The sequence below is a fragment of the Salvia miltiorrhiza genome, chromosome 5 (genome assembly GCF_028751815.1).
Source record: "Salvia miltiorrhiza cultivar Shanhuang (shh) chromosome 5, IMPLAD_Smil_shh, whole genome shotgun sequence".
Taxonomy (NCBI): Eukaryota; Viridiplantae; Streptophyta; class Magnoliopsida; order Lamiales; family Lamiaceae; genus Salvia; species Salvia miltiorrhiza.
The window spans coordinates 46,821,193-46,842,348 of record NC_080391.1 but is presented as its reverse complement, the minus strand read 5'-3'; the positions used below and the strand labels follow the sequence as shown (position 1 = coordinate 46,842,348).

At 45.1% G+C, this 21,156-nt stretch overlaps 1 protein-coding gene across 1 annotated transcript; it reads right to left on the bottom strand.

The window, feature by feature from the left end:
* Positions 1-8,662: 8,662 nt before the first annotated feature.
* LOC131026019 (uncharacterized) lies at positions 8,663-9,127 on the bottom strand. Its single transcript, XM_057955800.1, has one exon. It carries the CDS (start codon positions 9,125-9,127, stop codon positions 8,663-8,665), a length of 465 nt encoding a protein of 154 aa, XP_057811783.1.
* Positions 9,128-21,156: the final 12,029 nt, after the last annotated feature.

Genomic DNA, 21,156 nt, shown 5'->3' with positions numbered 1-21,156 from the left:
GAAGCAGGGAGCGGCGAATCGCAGTGGAAGGTGGCAGATCGCGGTTGCGGCTGGTAGGGCGAATCGCCGGTGGGGGTGAAATGGATATCTTGTGATCGGCGCAGAGAAAAGAAATTGCAGAAATGGGGTGGTCGACTTTGGTGGATCGATGGATCCCATATTCATTTACAATGTTTAATTGTGATGTATAATATAATAAATAAAATAACATATAAATAAAATACTCCCTCCGTCCACGAAATGAGTACTCATATTTCCTTTTTCGTCCGTCCACGAAATGAGTACCCATTTCCCTTTTTGATAAGTGTACCCCACACATCTCTTTAATTAATACACTCAAAAAGTAAGACCCTTAAACTATTCACACTATACTCCATACATTTCTTAAAACCCGTGCCGTCCACAAATGAGTACTCATTTCGTGGACGGAGGGAGTACAAATTATGTGGAATTATATTGCTACGTCAGCGATAGAGAATTGAGCTAGAGGCTCTAGAATTGCAGGGATTTTGAATGGTGAATTCTTAGATATGCCACGTAGGACTCCGGATTAAGGAGAGCGCAGGATTCCTTAACCGTATTATATATTTGATGGCAAGTCTCACACATATCTGGCAATGTCGACTTTCCAAGAGTTCTAAAATAAAACGTCCTACTAAGAAAGATAGCTCAAACCGACCCAATGGTCCAAGTCGGAGATAAAACATACACAAGCCGACACAAGAGGTCGGCTAAATAGTCAAGTCTCAAATAATGTAATGCAAGCAAACAATAACAAAATCTCATTTCCCGCTTAAAAAGTCACTCACCCAGCTAAGGATGGTCTTCTCTAGTGGTCATCCTGGCAAAGTTGTTAGCAAGCTGCGCCTTCTGCTCTTCCGTGCCAGCCTTCCACTCATTAAATTCATCTATGTATTTCTGGACATCCCAAGTCTCGGAGGGCTGATTCTCGAGATACACCAAGACCATCTCGCCCCAAACTCGTACCTCCGTCTCACAGCTTGCATAAAGGATTTGTTGCTCCAAAGAAACAACCTTAACTTCGAGATCCTTGAGTCCGCTACAGCTCGCTCCAGCCGACGAACATCTTCCAACTTGGCAGACTCCAATTTCTTGACAATCTTATTGGCCTCATCATGCGCTTTCTTGACGGCTGCCATCTTGTCTCGCCAACTCGTTCGTTCAGCCCTCAACTCACTGAGCTCCACCATCTCAAGAGTTCTTTCCTTAAGGAAGGCAACTTTCTGCATACTCTACAACAAACACAAAAATACAACAAGTTGAAAATTCAAAAATTCATGTCAACAAAATAATCTACACTTGAAAATACTTACCAAAAAGGTTTGATCGAAGAGTTCACTAGCAATGCCTCCATCATCCTTCTTTCTCAAGTAATCCCTATCACTTGGGAGTAGTAACTGTTCGGCCACCACACGGACAGATCCAGGCTGAGAATGTGCAGACACGTTTGAAAATGACAAGTTGATGAAATCGTTCGCTTGATCGGATAAAGTAAGGTCGACTTCAGCAGACCTCTTTTTTTGAGCTGAAGCACGAGATGAGTGCGGAACACACGTTGTAGCAACATCATCCGTAACCGTGCCACTCAAGCTGGAAGCCTTCTTCCTACGGTTATGGATCACCTCCATAGCAGCGCCCTTCCCAAGCAGTGGCAGAACATACGTCTTCGACATCCTGTGATCTACATCAAAATAAAAGCACTTAGTTATATTGACGACAAGTTGAAATAAGGAAGAATTATTGAAAAGACAATACCTGCGGGAACCCGGCTCATCAAAGAGCTAGCTCATAAGTTTGCCTCGGTCAAAATATTACAAAAATGGCGCTCCTCTTCGCTAAAACTTAGAAACCAATCAATCTTTCCTGCACTATCAAAAGATAAGCCAGTAGGCCTCCTCCTTAGACAAACTGCAAAACAAGGATATTTGTCAAGCATACGTTATGAATACATAAAAATGATAACATATACATGCATGTTACTACAACAAAAAATATTCAAATTCCAAGTCATCCAGCATGTAGCACTCACTAGAAACTTCTCACGCTTGTGGAACAATCGAATCTCGCGGTTCCCTTATTGCATTATTGGATAAAAAAAAATATCTAGAACGCCAACCATTGGCGCTATCTGGAAGAGCTAGCACAAGCGGACGATTTACCTTAAACTGGTATCAAACATTATCGGTTCTATGCACCTCCAAACTGTAAGCCTGCAAAATTTTAGAAAAACTGAAGTGAACACTCCTCAGCTCGCTAAAAACCCGAATGGCCATGAGAATGCGCCACACGTTCGGAACTAATTGACCCGGAGCAATGCGATAGTAAGGGCAAGTCTCAAACACTAGTCGAGGAAGAGGAAAACAGGCACCTATCTGGAGAAAGCACTCATACATGACCATCCATCCTGGATATAACCAAATCGGGCCTTTCCGAGTCGGATGGAGCAGCCAGATTGGTACAAGGAGAAATAACATAAACAACACTACTCATCCAACTACTGATACCACCAACAGATGCAACTAAAGAACTTCAACCATTTATTGCTCTCATATAAATCACATGTCAAAAATCACATCATTTTTTGAAAACATGCATCCTGAATTAGCTTAAGAAAATTCAACTTAATTAGAAAATACTACCAAATAGCCTATTCGCACAAGTTCATAACGAAATCACATTCGTCGACCAGCAAAACCGAACCAAGTATCATTTCTTGTCGCCAAGGAAAAAATAAAAAAAGCATACATAATTCGACACTTGAAGTCCAATCTCATGAGCAGGTTCTTTACAGAAAAGCAGTATCTCATTTTGAGCTTCAACGGAATTGCTCATTTAACATCTAAGAGCCAAAGACCCCATACATTGTTCTACATGCATTTTTCATCTCCTTTGTCGCGTTTATTCATAGCTTTTGGGTGTTTTCATTGAGTTCTTGAGTGTCTTTGGTTTGAATTGTTAAATTTGTGTGGAATAGACTACTCGTCCGTGCTCGTGTTGTTTTTATAGGTTATTGGGCTCGATTTGTGAAGATTTGGATGAAGCGTAGTGGAGTACGCGAAGTGACGAGTCCATAGGCACGAACGGGGCTAAAATCGGGCATCGGATGAGCAAGAACGGGCGCCGGGAAGTCCGTGTGTCAGAGGACACGCGGCCGTGCGCGAGGACGGCGCCGGGAAGTCGCGCGGTCCGAGCATGCGGCTGCATGCCACGGCCGCGCGACGTTGCAGAACCCGCTGGAAGACCGCGCGGTCCAGGCGCGCTATTTTATTTACACGCCGCAAGTGTACGGGTGCAATTGTATATAGTGGCAAACAAGGTCGAATCCACAGGGACTAATGGTTATCAATGCCTACTCTTAATTACTTTACTCTATCTGGAAAAACAAATTTTAAAGGTTTGATTTTGGAAAACAAATTTAAATTGAAATAAAGAAACACTAAAAAGAAATCAAGCTGTGAAAATGCGAAGTAACAGAAGAAAGAGAGTTTCCCAAGGCAAAGGTTTCAACAGATTCTCCTAACTAACACGTTTGATTCAATTAATGAGATAATTCCTAAGGCAATCTCAAAGTTAATTCATACCCACTCCCGTGGCATACAAATCGTTGATTACATGCAAGGTTACCATCCGTGGATCACACTTCTAACATGTAACTCCTAAAAGTTCCTAGGATTAAAGCCTTCACAATTATTAATTCCCTTTAGAATTAGAATAAAAGTGTTCTATGTTCTTAGTTCAGGTTATAATTATTATCTCCCGATCTCAAATTAAAACCTATGATTATGCTAAATTGGTGATAAAGCAATAAAGCAAACAATTATAACAAGAACATAGAAAGGAATATAAATCTCAATTAATTAAATCAACAGTCAGAAATTTGAATCATGTTTACTCCCTAAACCCTGGGAAAAGGGAATCTAGCCACACATAGACATATGACTAATATTCAAAATCTCAATAAAACTAATGAACATTAAACAATGAAAAACCGTAGAGAAGTCGAGATTCTTCAGTCTTGCTCTTGCTCCGTGTCTCACAGCTCTCAGGAAAAGTCAGAAAATGATAAAAGGTACTTGGAATAAGCTAAAGGATGGTATTTATATGCCCTAGGTCGTCTAACTCGAAAATACTCCAAAAATCGCATTTTAGGTGAAAAAGCGGAAAGATGGGGCAGACTCGGCGCCTCGCGCGGGCACCGTCGCGTGGCCGCATGGCTAGGCCGCGCGAGCTCGCTCGGCCTCCTCGCGCGGCCGCGCGCCTGGACCGCGCGGTCTTCCAGCGGGTTCTACAACGTCGCGCGGCCGTGGCATGCGGCCGCATGCCCGGACCGCGCGACTTCCCGGCGCCGTCCTCGCGCACGGCCGCGTGTCCTTCAACACACGGACTTCCCGGCGCCCGTTCTTGCTCATCCGATGTCCGATTTTAGCCCTGTTCGTGCCTATGGACTCGTCACTTCGCATACTCCACTACGCTTCATCCAAATCTTCACAAATCGAGCCCAATAACCTGTAAAAACAACACGAGCACGGACGAGTAGTCTATTCCACACAAATTTAACAATTCAAACCAAAGACACTCAAGAACTCAATGAAAACATCCAAAAGCTATGAATAAACGCGACAAAGGAGATGAAAAATGCATGTAGAACAACCCCCCAAACTTAAACCATTGTCCGTCCTCGGACAAAAACAAAGATGAACCACAGTTGAATCGACAAGAGCGCAGAGAAAAGTGGATAACCTTGTGGCTTCAAATTTATCAACAAAAACAACAGCATGCATTTGTGTCTCCTATCATCAAGACATGACACTCATGACAAACTTCAAATTATGGTCTCAATGACTCGCAATCCTCACTAAAAAGATAAAGAATATACGAACTCTCAACTCTCGAGTGTATCAATCAAAAAGGACGTGTATACGCTCAGTTCAAGCTAAACATGTACTCATCCATAAGCTTGTCAATCGTCTCACCTCTCCACCACTAAATGTGTGCTCCTATAACCAAGATCAAAAAGGTCTTTATTGAGGGTTGTAATGAAGGCTCTTTGGTAAGGTAGGATATGTTTGGATGAGTGACTCAAAGATGCAAATTAAAGTAACATCATCACCAACCTTATAGCATTCTTGCTCCATTCTATCTCCACCTTTACACAAAACCAAATTTTTCAATATGTAATTCACCACAACACAACAATTATCTCCCATGACAATATGACCTTCTAATGTATCCTATGCACCCATTTTTTTTCAATTTTCTCACTCTTTTTTTTTTCTTTTTTTTTTTTTTTTTTTTTTAGACTTGTAGGATACTAAGATTTTTCCAATCAAAGACAAAGTTCATAAACCATAATCTCACACCTCCACAAACCAAATATTCCCATAGCAACCAACTCCAAGTTCCCACCCACGGCTAAACCAAATAAAATGGATAATAAAAGCTCAAAGGGGCGAAAGTAGGATCATATAGAGTAAAAGGACAAGTATGGGATATATGGGCTAGCAAAGATGGCCTTCTATCATCTCACAGTTATTAAGCACACTATGTGACCTCGAGGGAGAAACCAAGACAAGTTCTAGCGAGAAATAAGCATGCTTGAACAATCACTCAAGAAACAGAAATAAGACTGTGGAAAATAGTGACAGTCAAGGCTCAAATCTCACAGCTTATTTCATTGATTGCGAACACATTAGAGACCATGCTTATCATTTATCAATCATGCTCAATCTCAACAATGTCAACACAAACACATGCAGTTTTACCATTTCAAAACAGAAATCATCATAGGCCAGTCATCCATCTAATCCATGCACATCTCATCTTTTCACCAGGGCATCAACACAGAGCGACAAACAAAAATAAGACTGACAACTCTCAACAAAACAACGACTCTAACCAAAGCAAACAAGACTCAAAACGACTAACACAAACTAAAAAGAAACAAAGCAATAAAGATAGAGTGCCCACACAGCCACATCCCCCCAAACTTATTCTCCACAAGGAAGAATAAGTTTGAAAAGGAAATGTAGGGCACGGAGTCGAACTCACCGGGGCTCAAGGGGCCGGCAGGTCCTAAGGATCCTGCGGCGGTCCTGGGAAGGCTCGCTGCCAATCATTCATCGACCTCATATACGCTGCATGTTGGCGCATGTACTCCTCATGTTGCCGTAGGCGGGCAGCGCGCTCAGCTTCAAATTGGGCATCAAAGTAGCCCTGTTGCTGCCTCTGAAATGCAGCGAATTGATTGTCCACGTGGCCGTACATGTTGGTTTGCAGGTTTTGGAAACCTGCATCCATGTGGCCGTACATGTGTTGCTGCATCGTGGCAAAGCCGGTATCCATGTGGCCGTAGAGCCGCTGCTCCATGGCATTGAAATCGTATCCAACGGGTGGCGGTGGAGGTGCATGGTGGTGGGGAAAGTAGGATGAAGTCCCCGCCTCAGACTCTTGGGGCAAGTCGTCCCCTGCTTCATAAGCTGCTTCCTCCTCTGCAGCTTCATCTCTTGCCGCTGCCCGTCCTGCCTGTGCTGCCGGTGCGCGCTGGAGTATGAGGTTGAGGTGCTCCGGGGTGTTCAGCAGCCAGTTCGAATGATCTGCCACATCCAGCACAATGGTCAAGTGCGGGTTGGGCAATGGAAAGTATAGCTTTGGCTTCAAGACCCAGTATAAGTTCCGGCCACCCGTGATGTGTCCCGCTGTTTTTAGCACTTTTAAATCCACCAAGATTTCTTCAGAAACCGCGGTCTCCGTGATCTCAAGTTCCAAGTCGAGAGCAAGGGCGGTGACAAATCCTCCAATGCCAATGGAGGCGGTCGGGGAAGTGAGCTGACTGTGAAATTGATCTAGCAACTGAGGGGCTAAGTCAATCTTGTCACTTGTGAGCATACAGTTCAAATGTAGCAATTCGTCAGAACGTAGGTTGCCCACATTCTCCCGAGCAAAGTAGTTGTATGCCATCACCCGCAGTAGGTATCTGAATACCGGGTTTCTCAATGCTTTGGCCTTTGCACGGCCAGTGACAAAGTGCTTGGAGTCCTCAAGATTTAAATCAGCCATGGCAGCCCATAACGTCTGCGGTTGAAAACCGGCAACACCATATATCCCACTCCGTGGACTTTCAAGAACGTCATTGAAATTGTTACAAGTCAGCTCGTAGTCCGTGTTGAGCAAGCGGAAGTGGCACTCCGTGGGAATGGTTCGATCATATTTGATCTTCAAAGTTGACAGGAACTCGATCGTGAGAATCCGATAAGTGCGCCAATTCCCTGTGAAAACCTGTCGAAGTCCTGCGCGATCGACCATAGCCCAAACATCATCCTGGATGCCCAACTTCTCCACAGTGGTTGGACAGATGTACTTTGTGGGCTTGACCGGGATGTGAATGAGCTTCTCCCAGTTCTTCAGTGAGGCATCATCTGGGAGTTCCACACCGAAGTGAGCCGGTGAGAACTCCGAAACCGACGGCGCCGCACGATTGGTTCTGGATGACGACCCAGTAACCTTGCCCTTTCCTTTGGCGGCCCGGGTTGCTTTCCCTTTTGGTGGCATGCTGGGAATATTGCAAAACCCAAACACACTGCATTATAAACTATCCCCCAAACTTAAATTACACACACAAGAAGAATAAAATCAAGGCACATCAAACCACCACCCAACACACCAAAACAATTCAAAGGCGAAACTCATGTGTTGCTTATGCTTAAAATATGTAGCATGTGATTAAGAACATAAGCTAGAACAATATAGAGCATAGGAATAAGGCCAAAGAACATCATCCCCCACATCATAGCATAGGAACCAAATCCACACCAAGAGCTCAAATTGACCAACAATTAAGTTTACCCATGATAAATAAGACATTCCTAAGCATGAATTCGTCCAAATATAAGCATAGAATCAAGAGAAATCAAGAGAAAACAAGAAATCCCCAATTAAAGCCCTAGTTTGGAACTAAGAAAATAAATCATGGAATAAAACAAAACAATCGGTCAAAAGCTAGTAAATCATGCCAAGAATTGAAAAACATAAGTAATTTGGGCAAGAAAAAACATACCTTGGATGGATTTGATGGAAGAAAATAAGAGAGAAATATGAATTGGGGTGGTAGTGTGTGAAAAGTGGGTGTTGTGTGTGTAAAAAACGTGAAAAGAGGGATAAAAGGGGTTAAAAACCGAGTTGGGCGGGTTCTGGCGCGGGTCGCAGCCGGGTCCGGGTCACGTGGGCGTGTCGCGCGGCCGCATGGCTGGACCGCGCGAGCTCGCGCGGCCGCGCCCCTGGGCCGCGTGACCTCCCCAGTTTTTGCTGCTTCGTCACGCAGGCACGTCGCGCGGACGCATGGCGGGACCGCGCGACCTCGCGCGGCCGCGCCCCTGGACCGCGTGAGCTGCTCAGATTTCCTGCCTTCCTCGCGCGGGCTCCTCGCGCGGGCGCACGCCTGGGCCGCGCGGTCTGGGTGTTCGACTCCTCGAAAAACATGTTTTTTTTTCTCTTTTTTTGGTTTATACCTGCAAAAACGCAGCAAACAACAAAAACGAACAAAAGTAAAATGAAACTAAAGTACTAAAACTATAGAAAAACTCACAAACTTTGGGTTGCCTCCCAATAGCGCTATTTTAACGTCGATAGATCGACGCTTCATGACTCAACAATCATGAAGATCAATGACGTCCACCGTGTGGACTTGATTCGGGCTGTAGTAAGCCTTCACTCGCTGCCCATTCACTCGAAACGGCTCACCTCCTTCTTTGCTCAACTCAATCGTTCCATTAGGAAAAACTTGGGAGATGGTGAACGGTCCCGACCACTTCGACTTCAATTTTCCCGGAAACAGACGAAGACGGGAATTGAATAAAAGGACTTGATCTCCTGCGGGAAACTCTCGCTTGAGGATCATCTTGTCATGAAACGTCTTCGTCCTCTCCTTATAAATGCTAGAGTTTTCAAAGGCTTGATCACGAAACTCTTCCAAAGCACTCAAGTGAAGCATCCTCTCTTTTCCAGCCGAATGAAAGTCCAAATTCAACTTCTTCACCGCCCAAAAAGCTTTGTGGGCAAACTCCACCGGCAAGTGACACGACTTTCCAAACACCAATTGATATGGAGACATACCTAAAGGGGTTTTGTATGCCGTGCGATACGCCTAAAGAGCGTCATCTAGCAATATCGCCCAATCCTTGTGACCTCCATTCACAGTCTTTTCCAGAACTTGCTTAATCTCACGGTTGGCTAGCTCGGTTTGTCCATTCGCTTGAGGATGATATGCCGTAGTGACACGATGCTTTACTCCATTCCTCTTCAACAAGCTCTCCAACCATCGATTGCAGAAATGTGATCCCCCATCACTTACTAAGGCTCGCGGCGCTCCATATCTCGACAAGATGTATTTCTGCAGAAATTTCATCACCACCTTTGAATCATTCTTGGCGGTGGGAATGGCCTCGACCCATCTCGACACATACTCTACGGCCAAAAGGATGTATTGGTTCCCATAGGATGAAGGGAACGGACCCATAAAGTCGATCCCCCACACGTCGAATAACTCAACCTCCACCACGCTAGTCAAAGGCATCTCATGCCACAACGAGACACGAAAGCGTGGGCATCCTTAAAGATGGAGGGCCAATAGAAACCACTTTGTAGGACTTTGAAGGCGGTTCTATTGGCTCCAAAATGGCCTCCACTCGGTGATGAATGACATTGAGTGAGGATCGGTCCCCACTCCTCTTCTGGCACACAACGGCGAATCACCATGTCAGCGCATCGTCGGTAAAGAAATAGTTTCTCCCACATGTAGAACTTCACATCATGATAGAATTTCTTCTTCTTATAAGTACTCAAATCCTTGGGTGGAGGATATTTGGCTGCCAGGAAAAATTCACATAGTCGGCATACGATGGTATAGGCGAGCTCACTTGCAAAATCTGCTCATCCGGGAATGTCTCCTTGATTGGAACTTGAAGTTCCTCTCCTTCCACCGAATTCTCTAGGCGAGAGAGATGATCGGCAACCACATTCTCACAACCACGACGATCCCGAATCTCGATATCAAACTCTTGCAGCAGCAGGATCCACCGAATGAGTCGTGGCTTGGCATCCTTCTTGTCAAAGAGAAATCGGATGGCTGCGTGATCAGTGTACACAATTGATTTTGTCCCGATCAAGTATGCGCGGAACTTGTCAAAAGCATAAACAACTGCTAGCATCTCCTTCTCGGTCACCGTGTAGTTCGCCTGAGCTTTATCCAAAGTCCGGCTGGCATAATAGATGACACGAAAAATCTTGTCCCTTTTCTGACCCAACGCAGCTCCAATAGCAATATCACTGGCATCACACATCAACTCGAATGGCTGCGTCCAATCCGGCACAATCAAAATAGGAGCTGTGACCAAGGCTTTCTTCAAAGTCTCAAACGCAGCTGTGCAAGCATCATCAAAACAAAACTTGACATCTTTCTCCAACAGCTGACTCAACGGCTTAGCGACCTTTGAGAAGTCCTTGATGAAGCGGCGGTAGAATCCGGCATGACCCAAGAAACTGCGCACAGCTCTATCATTGGTTAGTGGCGGGAGCTTCTCTATGGCAACAATCTTGGCTCGATCAACCTCCAAACCTGCAGCTGAAACTTTGTGGCCAAGAACAATACCTTCTCGCACCATAAAATGACACTTCTCCCAATTAAGCACCAAGTTAGTTTCCTCACAACGAGCAAGCACAACAGATAAATTCTCTAGACAATGATCAAAAGAACTACCAAACACAGAGAAATCATCCATATGAAAACTTCCATCACACTCTCAATCAGATCATGGAAAATAGCCATCATGCATCTTTGGAACGTAGCAGGAGCATTACACAAACCAAAAGACATGCGACGATAAGCAAAAATCCCATATGGGCAAGTAAAAACAGTCTTGTCTTGGTCTTCCGGGGCAATCATAATTTGATTGTACCCAGAATAACCATCAAGAAAATAGTAAACTCATACCCAGCCAATCTATCAAGCATCTGATCAATAAAGGGGAGGGGAAAGTGGTCTTTCCTAGTAGCAGCATTCAACATGCGATAATCAATGCAGACTCTCCAACCAGTAACCACACGTGTAGCAATCATCTCATCAGACTCACCCTTCACAACAGTCATCCCCCCTTTCTTAGACACCACTTGGGTAGGACTTACCCACTCACTATCAGATATAGCATATATAATCCCAGCATCAAGCAATTTCAACACTTCTTTCCTAACGACTTCTTGCATAATAGGATTCAAGCGCATTTGAGGTTGCGCTCTAGGCCTAGCATCATCATCAAGCAAAATCCTATGCATGCAGACACTTGGGCTAATCCCTTTCAAATCAGAGATCGACCAACCAATAGCAGACTTATGCTTTCTCAACACACGCAACAAAGAATCCAATTCACAAGAAGTAAGATGAGCTGATACAATTACTGGATACGTCTCACCATCACCTACGAAGGTGTATCTCAAGTGATCCGGCAACGGCTTCAACTCAAGCTTTGGGGCGGTCCCCTTTTCCTCCTCCATCTTTTTCTTCTCCTCCTCGGTGCGCAGCTCCAGAAATCGTCCTCTCCTAGGTGCAATCTCTGCAACACTCTCCAATGCACTACAACACTCAAATAACTCATCAGAAAACAAATGCATATCAAGAGGAAAATCAAAATCAGTAGAGAAAAAGAAATGAGAGATGCAAGCCTCAAGAGGGTCGCCGAGACCCTTCCATGAAGATGGTGTGTCACAGGAATCAACTAGGCTCAACAACTTGCACTCCTCCATGTCAATATCTTCCTTCTCATCATAAAACTTCAAAGCTCGATATATGGAGAAGGTGTGGCTCTCATCATTCACTCTCAAAGTGAGCTCCCCATTAGCCACATCTATCAAGGCTCTTCCTGTGGCCAAGAACGGTCTCCCTAGGATCAACGGGATGGTCTTGTCCTCCTCAAAATCCAACACCACAAAGTCAGCTGGGAAGATGAACTCATTGACCTTCACTAACACGTCTTCCACTATCCCCCGTGGATACGTCACCGACCTATCTGCCATCTGCAACGCGATCGACGTCGGCTTCATCTCTCCAATAGCCAACCGCTGGAAAATAGATAAGGGCCTGAGATTAATGCTTGCCCCCAAATCGCATAGCGCCTTCCTAAACTGCTGGCCTCCAATGATGCAGGAAATAGTGAAGCTGCCAGGATCTTTAAGCTTGGCTGGGAGCTTCTTCTGCAAGATCGCACTGCACTCCTCGTTGAGATTCACCGTCTCAAACTCTCCCAGCCGCTTCTTTCTCGAGATGATGTCCTTCAAGAATTTTGCATATTGTGGCATCTCCTGCAACGCCTCCACCAATGGAAGATTGATGTGCAACTTCTTGAAGATCTCCAAAAACTTGGAGAACTGCTGTTTCACCTTCTCTTTCTGATGTCGCTGAGGGAACGGCAAAGTCACTGTTGCTGGCGAAGTAGTCTTCTGCTTTTCATTCTTCTTTTTGCCAGAAACCTCAACGGTGACCTCCTCAGCTTCTTTCTCATCAACCGGCGACACGATCTCGTCCTCAGGCATCTTGGGTCCCTCATAAGTAGTCCCACTCCTCAAATTGATTGCCTTGCAATGCTCATTGGGATTAACAGTTGTATTGCTCGGAAACTGACCTTGTTGGTGTAGATTCGTGAAAGCATTGGCCAGTTGACCCAATTGGGTCTCGAACATCTTCATCTGGGTCCCCACAGCTGCAGCATTGGACTCCAACTTTTCCATCCTCTCGTCGGACTTGGCCACGAACTTCATTAGCAACTTCTCAAGATTCGGCTTCTTCTCTTCGTTTATCACTCCGTTGGTAACCGAGAAGCCTGGTGGAGGTTGAATTGCATTATTGGGATTCCCATATGACAACTTCGGGTGTGAGCGACCTCCTTGCTGATATTGTTGTCCACTATTGTAGCCACTATACTGTCCACGCTGGAAATTCCCGAAGTTCCTCCCATGAATGAAGTTGGCGTCTTCTACGACTGTCGGATCCTCCACAGCTGGTTCAGGATTTTCCCATAGACATTGCTGAAATTTTTGAGTTCAGCTCTGCCAGCTGAGTCGAGATCACTGCCAAAGGATCTGAGCTAGATGCTGCAGCAACTTTCTTCAGCTGCACCCTTTCGGACGGCCATTGGTAGCTGGTAGCTGCCATACTTTCTATGATCTCCATCGCGTCCGAGCTTCCCTTCTTGAGTATGGAGCCTCAGCTACTGTGTCCATGAACATCCTCGTGCGCTCTCCGCATGCATTGTAGAACATGACGACTAGAGTCCCTTCATCAAAACCGTGGGACGGGCACTTCCTCAATTTTTCTTGATATCGTTCCCATGTTTCTGCTAATGATTCACCTTCAAATTGCTGAAACTGAACGATGTCCATCTTCAACATCAAAGTGAGACCAGGAGGGTGAAACTTCCGCAGAAACAGGTGTGCCAACTCTTCCCATGCAGGATTGGCACCCAATTGCAGAGTGTGGTACCATGACTTGGCCTTGTCCCGCAATGAAAAGGGAAATAGACGAAGGCGAATGATGTCATCTGCTACGCCGTTTATCTTTATAGTACTGCATAACTCCAGAAACTGTCTCAAATGCACATTCGGATCCTCTATAGCACTACCTCCATATTGATTCTGTTGTACCATGGTAATCAGCCCAGTCCTTAGCTCGAAATTATTTGCATTGACTCTAGGCGGCTCTTGGTACTGGTACAGTGGAGTAAATGCCTCATCAATAGGCGGCTGTTTATGCTCAGCAGCATTTTTCTGAGCATCCAACACCGCTTACAACTGCTCTCTCAACGCACGGTCTTCTTCCGCAGTGGCCATCGTCTTGAGTGTGGCTTTAGTTTTCTGGCGGAGTGAAGCTTCAAGTTCCGGATCAAAATCTACTAGAGGTAAATTTTTAGATCTTGTGTTCATAAACCACCTAAACAATCCACCAGTTTCAAATTAGAACCACAAGAAAGAAGTAAAGAACTTAAATAAATAACAGAAATAAAAATCCACAGTAGTATCAAACAATTAACAGAATAGTACTGATAAAAAATCAGTCCCCGGCAACGGCGCCAAAAACTTGTTCGCTATTTTATTTACACGCCGCAAGTGTACGGGTGCAATTGTATATAGTGGCAAACAAGGTCGAATCCACAGGGACTAATGGTTATCAATGCCTACTCTTAATTACTTTACTCTATCTGGAAAAACAAATTTTAAAGGTTTGATTTTGGAAAACAAATTTAAATTGAAATAAAGAAACACTAAAAAGAAATCAAGCTGTGAAAATGCGAAGTAACAGAAGAAAGAGAGTTTCCCAAGGCAAAGGTTTCAACAGATTCTCCTAACTAACACGTTTGATTCAATTAATGAGATAATTCCTAAGGCAATCTCAAAGTTAATTCATACCCACTCCCGTGGCATACAAATCGTTGATTACATGCAAGGTTACCATCCCTGGATCACACTTCTAACATGTAACTCCTAAAAGTTCCTAGGATTAAAGCCTTCACAATTATTAATTCCCTTTAGAATTAGAATAAAAGTGTTCTATGTTCTTAGTTCAGGTTATAATTATCATCTCCCGATCTCAAATTAAAACCTATGATTATGCTAAATTGGTGATAAAGCAATAAAGCAAACAATTATAACAAGAACATAGAAAGGAATATAAATCTCAATTAATTAAATCAACAGTCAGAAATTTGAATCATGTTTACTCCCTAAACCCTGGGAAAAGGGAATCTAGCCACACATAGACATATGACTAATATTCAAAATCTCAATAAAACTAATGAACATTAAACAATGAAAAACCGTAGAGAAGTTGAGATTCTTCAGTCTTGCTCTTACTCCGTGTCTCACAGCTCTCAGGAAAAGTCAGAAAATGATAAAAGGTACTTGGAATAAGCTAAAGGATGGTATTTATATGCCCTAGGTCGTCTAACTCGAAAATACTCCAAAAATCGCATTTTAGGTGAAAAAGCGGAAAAGATTGGGCAGACTCGGCGGCCTCGCGCGGGGCACTGTCGCGCGGCCGCATGGCTGGGCGCGCGAGCTCGCTCGGCCTCCTCGCGCGGCCCGCGCGCCTGGACCGCGCGGTCTTCCAGCGGGTCTACAACGTCGCACGGCCGTGGCATGCGGTCGCATGCCCGGACCGCGCGACTTCCCGGCGCCGTCCTCGTGCACGGCCGCGTGTCCTCCAACACACGGACTTTCCCGGCGCCCGTTCTTGCTCATCCGATGCCCGATTTTAGCCCCGTTCGTGCCTATGGACTCGTCACTTCGCGTACTCCACTACGCTTCATCCAAATCTTCACAAATCGAGCCCCAATAACCTATAAAAACAACACGAGCACGGACGAGTAGTCTATTCCACACAATTTAACAATTCAAACCAAGACACTCAAGAACTCAATGAAAACACCCAAAAGCTATGAATAAACGCGACAAAGGAGATGAAAAATGCATGTAGAACAACCCCCCAAACTTAAACCATTGTCCGTCCTCGGACAAAAACAAAGATGAACCACAGTTGAATCGACAAGAGCGCAGAGAAAAGTGGATAACCTTGTGGCTTCAGATTTATCAACAAAAACAACAGCATGCATTTGTGTCTCCTATCATCAAGACATGACACTCATGACAAACTTCAAATTATGGTCTCAATGACTCGCAATCCTCACTAAAAAGATAAAGAATATACGAACTCTCAACTCTCGAGTGTATCAATCAAAAAGGACGTGTATACGCTCAGTTCAAGCTAAACATGTACTCATCCATAAGCTTGTCAATCGTCTCACCTCTCCACCACTAAATGTGTGCTCCTATAACCAAGATCAAAAAGGTCTTTATTGAGGGTTGTAATGAAGGCTCTTTGGTAAGGTAGGATATGTTTGGATGAGTGACTCAAAGATGCAAATTAAAGTAACATCATCACCAACCTTATAGCATTCTTGCTCCATTCTATCTCCACCTTTACACAAAACCAAATTTTTCAATATGTAATTCACCACAACACAACAATTATCTCCCATGACAATATGACCTTCTAATGTATCCTATGCACCCATTTTTTTCAATTTTCTCACTCTTTTTTTTTTTTTTTTTTTTTTTTTTTTTTTTAGACTTGTAGGATACTAGGATTTTTCCAATCAAAGACAAAGTTCATAAACCATAATCTCACACCTCCACAAACCAAATATTCCCATAGCAACCAACTCCAAGTTCCCACCCACGGCTAAACCAAATAAAATGGATAATAAAAGCTCAAAGGGGCGAAACTAGGATCATATAGAGTAAAAGGACAAGTATGGGATATATGGGCTAGCAAAGATGGCGTTCTATCATCTCACAGTTATTAAGCACACTATGTGACCTCGAGGGAGAAACCAAGACAAGTTCTAGCGAGAAATAAGCATGCTTGAACAATCACTCAAGAAACAGAAATAAGACTGTGGAAAATAGTGACAGTCAAGGCTCAAATCTCACAGCTTATTTCATTGATTGCGAACACATTAGAGACCATGCTTATCATTTATCAATCATGCTCAATCTCAACAATGTCAACACAAACACATGCAGTTTTACCATTTCAAAACAGAAATCATCATAGGCCAGTCATCCATCTAATCCATGCACATCTCATCTTTCACCAGGGCATCAACACAGAGCGACAAACAAAAACAAGACTGACAACTCTCAACAAAACAACGACTCTAACCAAAGCAAACAAGACTCAAAACGACTAACACAAACTAAAAAGAAACAAAGCAATAAAGATAGAGTGCCCACACAGCCACATCCCCCCAAACTTATTCTCCACAAGGAAGAATAAGTTTGAAAAGGAAGTGTAGGGCACGAAGTCGAACTCACCGGGGCTCAAGGGGCCGGCAGGTCCTAAGGATCCTGCGGCGGTCCTGGGAAGGCTCGCTGCCAATCATTCATCGACCTCATATACGCCGCATGTTGGCGCATGTACTCCTCATGTTGCCGTAGGCGGGCAGCGCGCTCAGCTTCAAATTGGGCATCAAAGTAGCCCTGTTGCTGCCTCTGAAATGCAGCGAATTGATTGTCCACGTGGCCGTACATGTTGGTTTGCAGGTTTTGGAAACCTGCATCCATGTGGCCGTACATGTGTTGCTGCATCGTGGCAAAGCCGGTATCCATGTGGCCGTAGAGCCGCTGCTCCATGGCATTGAAATCGTATCCAACGGGTGGCGGTGGAGGTGCATGGTGGTGGGGAAAGTAGGATGAAGTCCCCGCCTCAGACTCTTGGGGCAAGTCGCCCCCTGCTTCATAACTTGCTTCCTCCTCTGCAGCTTCATCTCTTGCCGCTGCCCGTCCTGCCTATGCTGCCGGTGCGCGCTGGAGTATGAGGTTGAGGTGCTCCGGGGTGTTCAGCAGCCAGTTCGAATGATCTGCCACATCCAGCACAATGGTCAAGTGCGGGTTGGGCAATGGAAAGTATAGCTTTGGCTTCAAGACCCAGTATAAGTTCCGGCCACCCGTGATGTGTCCCGCTGCTTTTAGCACTTTTAAATCCACCAAGATTTCTTCAGAAACCACGGTCTCCGTGATCTCAAGTTCCAAGTCGAGAGCAAGGGCGGTGACAAATCCTCCAATGCCAATGGAGGTGGTCGGGGGAAGTGAGCTGACTGTGAAATTGATCTAGCAACTGAGGGGCTAAGTCAATCTTGTCACTTGTGAGCATACAGTTCAAATGTAGCAATTCGTCAGAACGTAGGTTGCCCACATTCTCCCGAGCAAAGTAGTTGTATGCCATCACCCGCAGTAGGTATCTGAATACCGGGTTTCTCAATGCTTTGGCCTTTGCACGGCCAGTGACAAAGTGCTTGGAGTCCTCAAGATTTAAATCAGCCATGGCAGCCCATAACGTCTGCGGTTGAAAACCGGCAACACCATATATCCCGCTCCGCGGACATTCAAGAACGTCATTGAAATTGTTACAAGTCAGCTCGTAGTCCGTGTTGAGCAAGCAGAAGTGGCACTCCGTGGGAATGGTTCGATCATATTTGATCTTCAAAGTTGACAGGAACTCGATCGTGAGAATCCGATAAGTGCGCCAATTCCCTGTGAAAACCTGTCGAAGTCCTGCGCGATCGACCATAGCCCAAACATCATCCTGGATGCCCAACTTCTCCACAGTGGTTGGACAGATGTACTTTGTGGGCTTGACCGGGATGTGAATGAGCTTCTCCCAGTTCTTCAGTGAGGCATCATCTGGGAGTTCCACACCGAAGTGAGCCGGTGAGAACTCCGAAACCGACGGCGCCGCACGATTGGTTCTGGATGACGACCCAGTAACCTTGCCCTTTCCTTTGGCGGCCCGGGTTGCTTTCCCTTTTGGTGGCATGCTGGGAATATTGCAAAACCCAAACACGCTGCATTATAAACTATCCCCCAAACTTAAATTACACACACAAGAAGAATAAAATCAAGGCACATCAAGCCACCACCCAACACACCAAAACAATTCAAAGGCGAAACTCATGTGTTGCTTATGCTTAAAATATGTAGCATGTGATTAAGAACATAAGCTAGAACAATATAGAGCATAGGAATAAGGCCAAAGAACATCATCCCCCACATCATAGCATAGGAACCAAATCCACACCAAGAGCTCAAATTGACCAACAATTAAGTTTACCCATGATAAATAAGACATTCCTAAGCATGAATTCGTCCAAATATAAGCATAGAATCAAGAGAAATCAAGAGAAAACAAGAAATCCCCAATTAAAGCCCTAGTTTGGAACTAAGAAAATAAATCATGGAATAAAACAAAACAATCGGTCAAAAGCTAGTAAATCATGCCAAGAATTGAAAAACATAAGTAATTTGGGCAAGAAAAACATACCTTGGATGGATTTGATGGAAGAAAATAAGAGAGAAATATGAATTGGGGTGTTAGTGTGTGAAAAGTGGGTGTTGTGTGTGTAAAAAACGTGAAAAAAGGGATAAAAGGGGTTAAAAACCGAGTTGGGCGGGTTCTGGCGCGGGTCGCAGCCGGGTCCGGGTCGCGCGGGCGTGTCGCGCGGCCGCATGGCTGGACCGCGCGAGCTCGCGCGGCCTCCTCACGCGGCCGCGCCCCTGGGCCGCGTGACCTCCCCAGTTTTTGCTGTTTCGTCGCGCGGGCACGTCGCGCGGCCGCATTGCGGGACCGCGCGGCCGCGCCCCTGGACCGCATGAGCTGCTCAGATTTCCTGCCTTCCTCGCGCGGGGCGCACGCCTGGGCCGCGCGGTCTGGGTGTTCGACTCCTCGAAAAACATGTTTTTTTTTCTCTTTTTTTGGTTTATACCTGCAAAAACGCAGCAAACAACAAAAACGAACAAAAGCAAATGAAACTAAAGTACTAAAACTATAGAAAAACTCACAAACTTTGGGTTGCCTCCCAATAGCGCTATTTTAACGTCGATAGATCGACGCTTCATGACTCAACAATCATGAAGATCAATGACGTCCACCGTGTGGACTTGATCCGGGCTGTAGTAAGCCTTCACTCGCTGCCCATTCACTCGAAACGGCTCACCTCCTTCTTTGCTCAACTCAATCGTTCCATTAGGAAAAACTTGGGAGATGGTGAACGGTCCCGACCACTTCGACTTCAATTTTCCCGGAAACAGACGAAGACGGGAATTGAATAAAAGGACTTGATCTCCTGCGGCAAACTCTCGCTTGAGGATCATCTTGTCATGAAACGTCTTCGTCCTCTCCTTATAAATGCTAGAGTTTTCAAAGGCTTGATCACGAAACTCTTCCAAAGCACTCAAGTGAAGCATCCTCTCTTTTCCAGCCGAATGAAAGTCCAAATTCAACTTCTTCACCGCCCAAAAAGCTTTGTGGGCAAACTCCACCGGCAAGTGACACGACTTTCCAAACACCAATTGATATGGAGACATACCTAAAGGGGTTTTGTATGCCGTGCGATACGCCCAAAGAGCGTCATCTAGCAATATCGCCCAATCCTTGTGACCTCCATTCACAGTCTTTTCCAGAACTTGCTTAATCTCACGGTTGGCTAGCTCGGTTTGTCCATTCGCTTGAGGATGATATGCCGTAGTGACACGATGCTTTACTCCATTCCTCTTCAACAAGCTCTCCAACCATCGATTGCAGAAATGTGATCCCCCATCACTTACTAAGGCTCGCGGCGCTCCATATCTCGACAAGATGTATTTCTGCAGAAATTTCATCACCACCTTTGAATCATTCTTGGCGGTGGGAATGGCCTCGACCCATCTCGACACATACTCTACGGCCAAAAGGATGTATTGGTTCCCATAGGATGAAGGGAACGGACCCATAAAGTCGATCCCCCACACGTCGAATAACTCAACCTCCACCACGCTAGTCAAAGGCATCTCATGCCTCTTAGAAATACCACCCATACGTTGGCAACGATCACAACGAGACACGAAAGCGTGGGCATCCTTAAAGATGGAGGGCCAATAGAAACCACTTTGTAGGACTTTGAAGGCGGTTCTATTGGCTCCAAAATGGCCTCCACTCGGTGATGAATGACATTGAGTGAGGATCGGTCCCCACTCCTCTTCTGGCACACAACGGCGAATCACCATGTCAGCGCATCGTCGGTACAGAAATGGTTTCTCCCACATGTAGAACTTCACATCATGATAGAATTTCTTCTTCTTATAAGTACTCAAATCCTTGGGTGGAAGATATTTGGCGGCCAGGAAATTCACATAGTCGGCATACGATGGTATAGGCGAGCTCACTTGTAAAATCTGCTCATCCGGGAATGTCTCCTTGATTGGAACTTGAAGTTCCTCTCCTTCCACCGGATTCTCTAGGCGAGAGAGATGATCGGCAACCACATTCTCACAACCACAACGATCCCGAATCTCGATATCAAACTCTTGCAGCAGTAGGATCCACCGAATGAGTCGTGGCTTGGCATCCTTCTTGTCAAAGAGAAATCGGATGGCTGCGTGATCAGTGTACACAATTGATTTCGTCGCGATCAAGTATGCGCGGAACTTGTCAAAAGCATAAACAACTGCTAGCATCTCCTTCTCGGTCACCGTGTAGTTCGCCTGAGCTTTATCCAAAGTCCG

Excerpts from the sequence above, each read along its gene's own strand:
- LOC131026019 (XM_057955800.1), bottom strand. The coding sequence starts at position 9,127 with ATGTCTCCATATCAATTGGTGTTTGGAAAGTCGTGTCACTTGCCGGTG.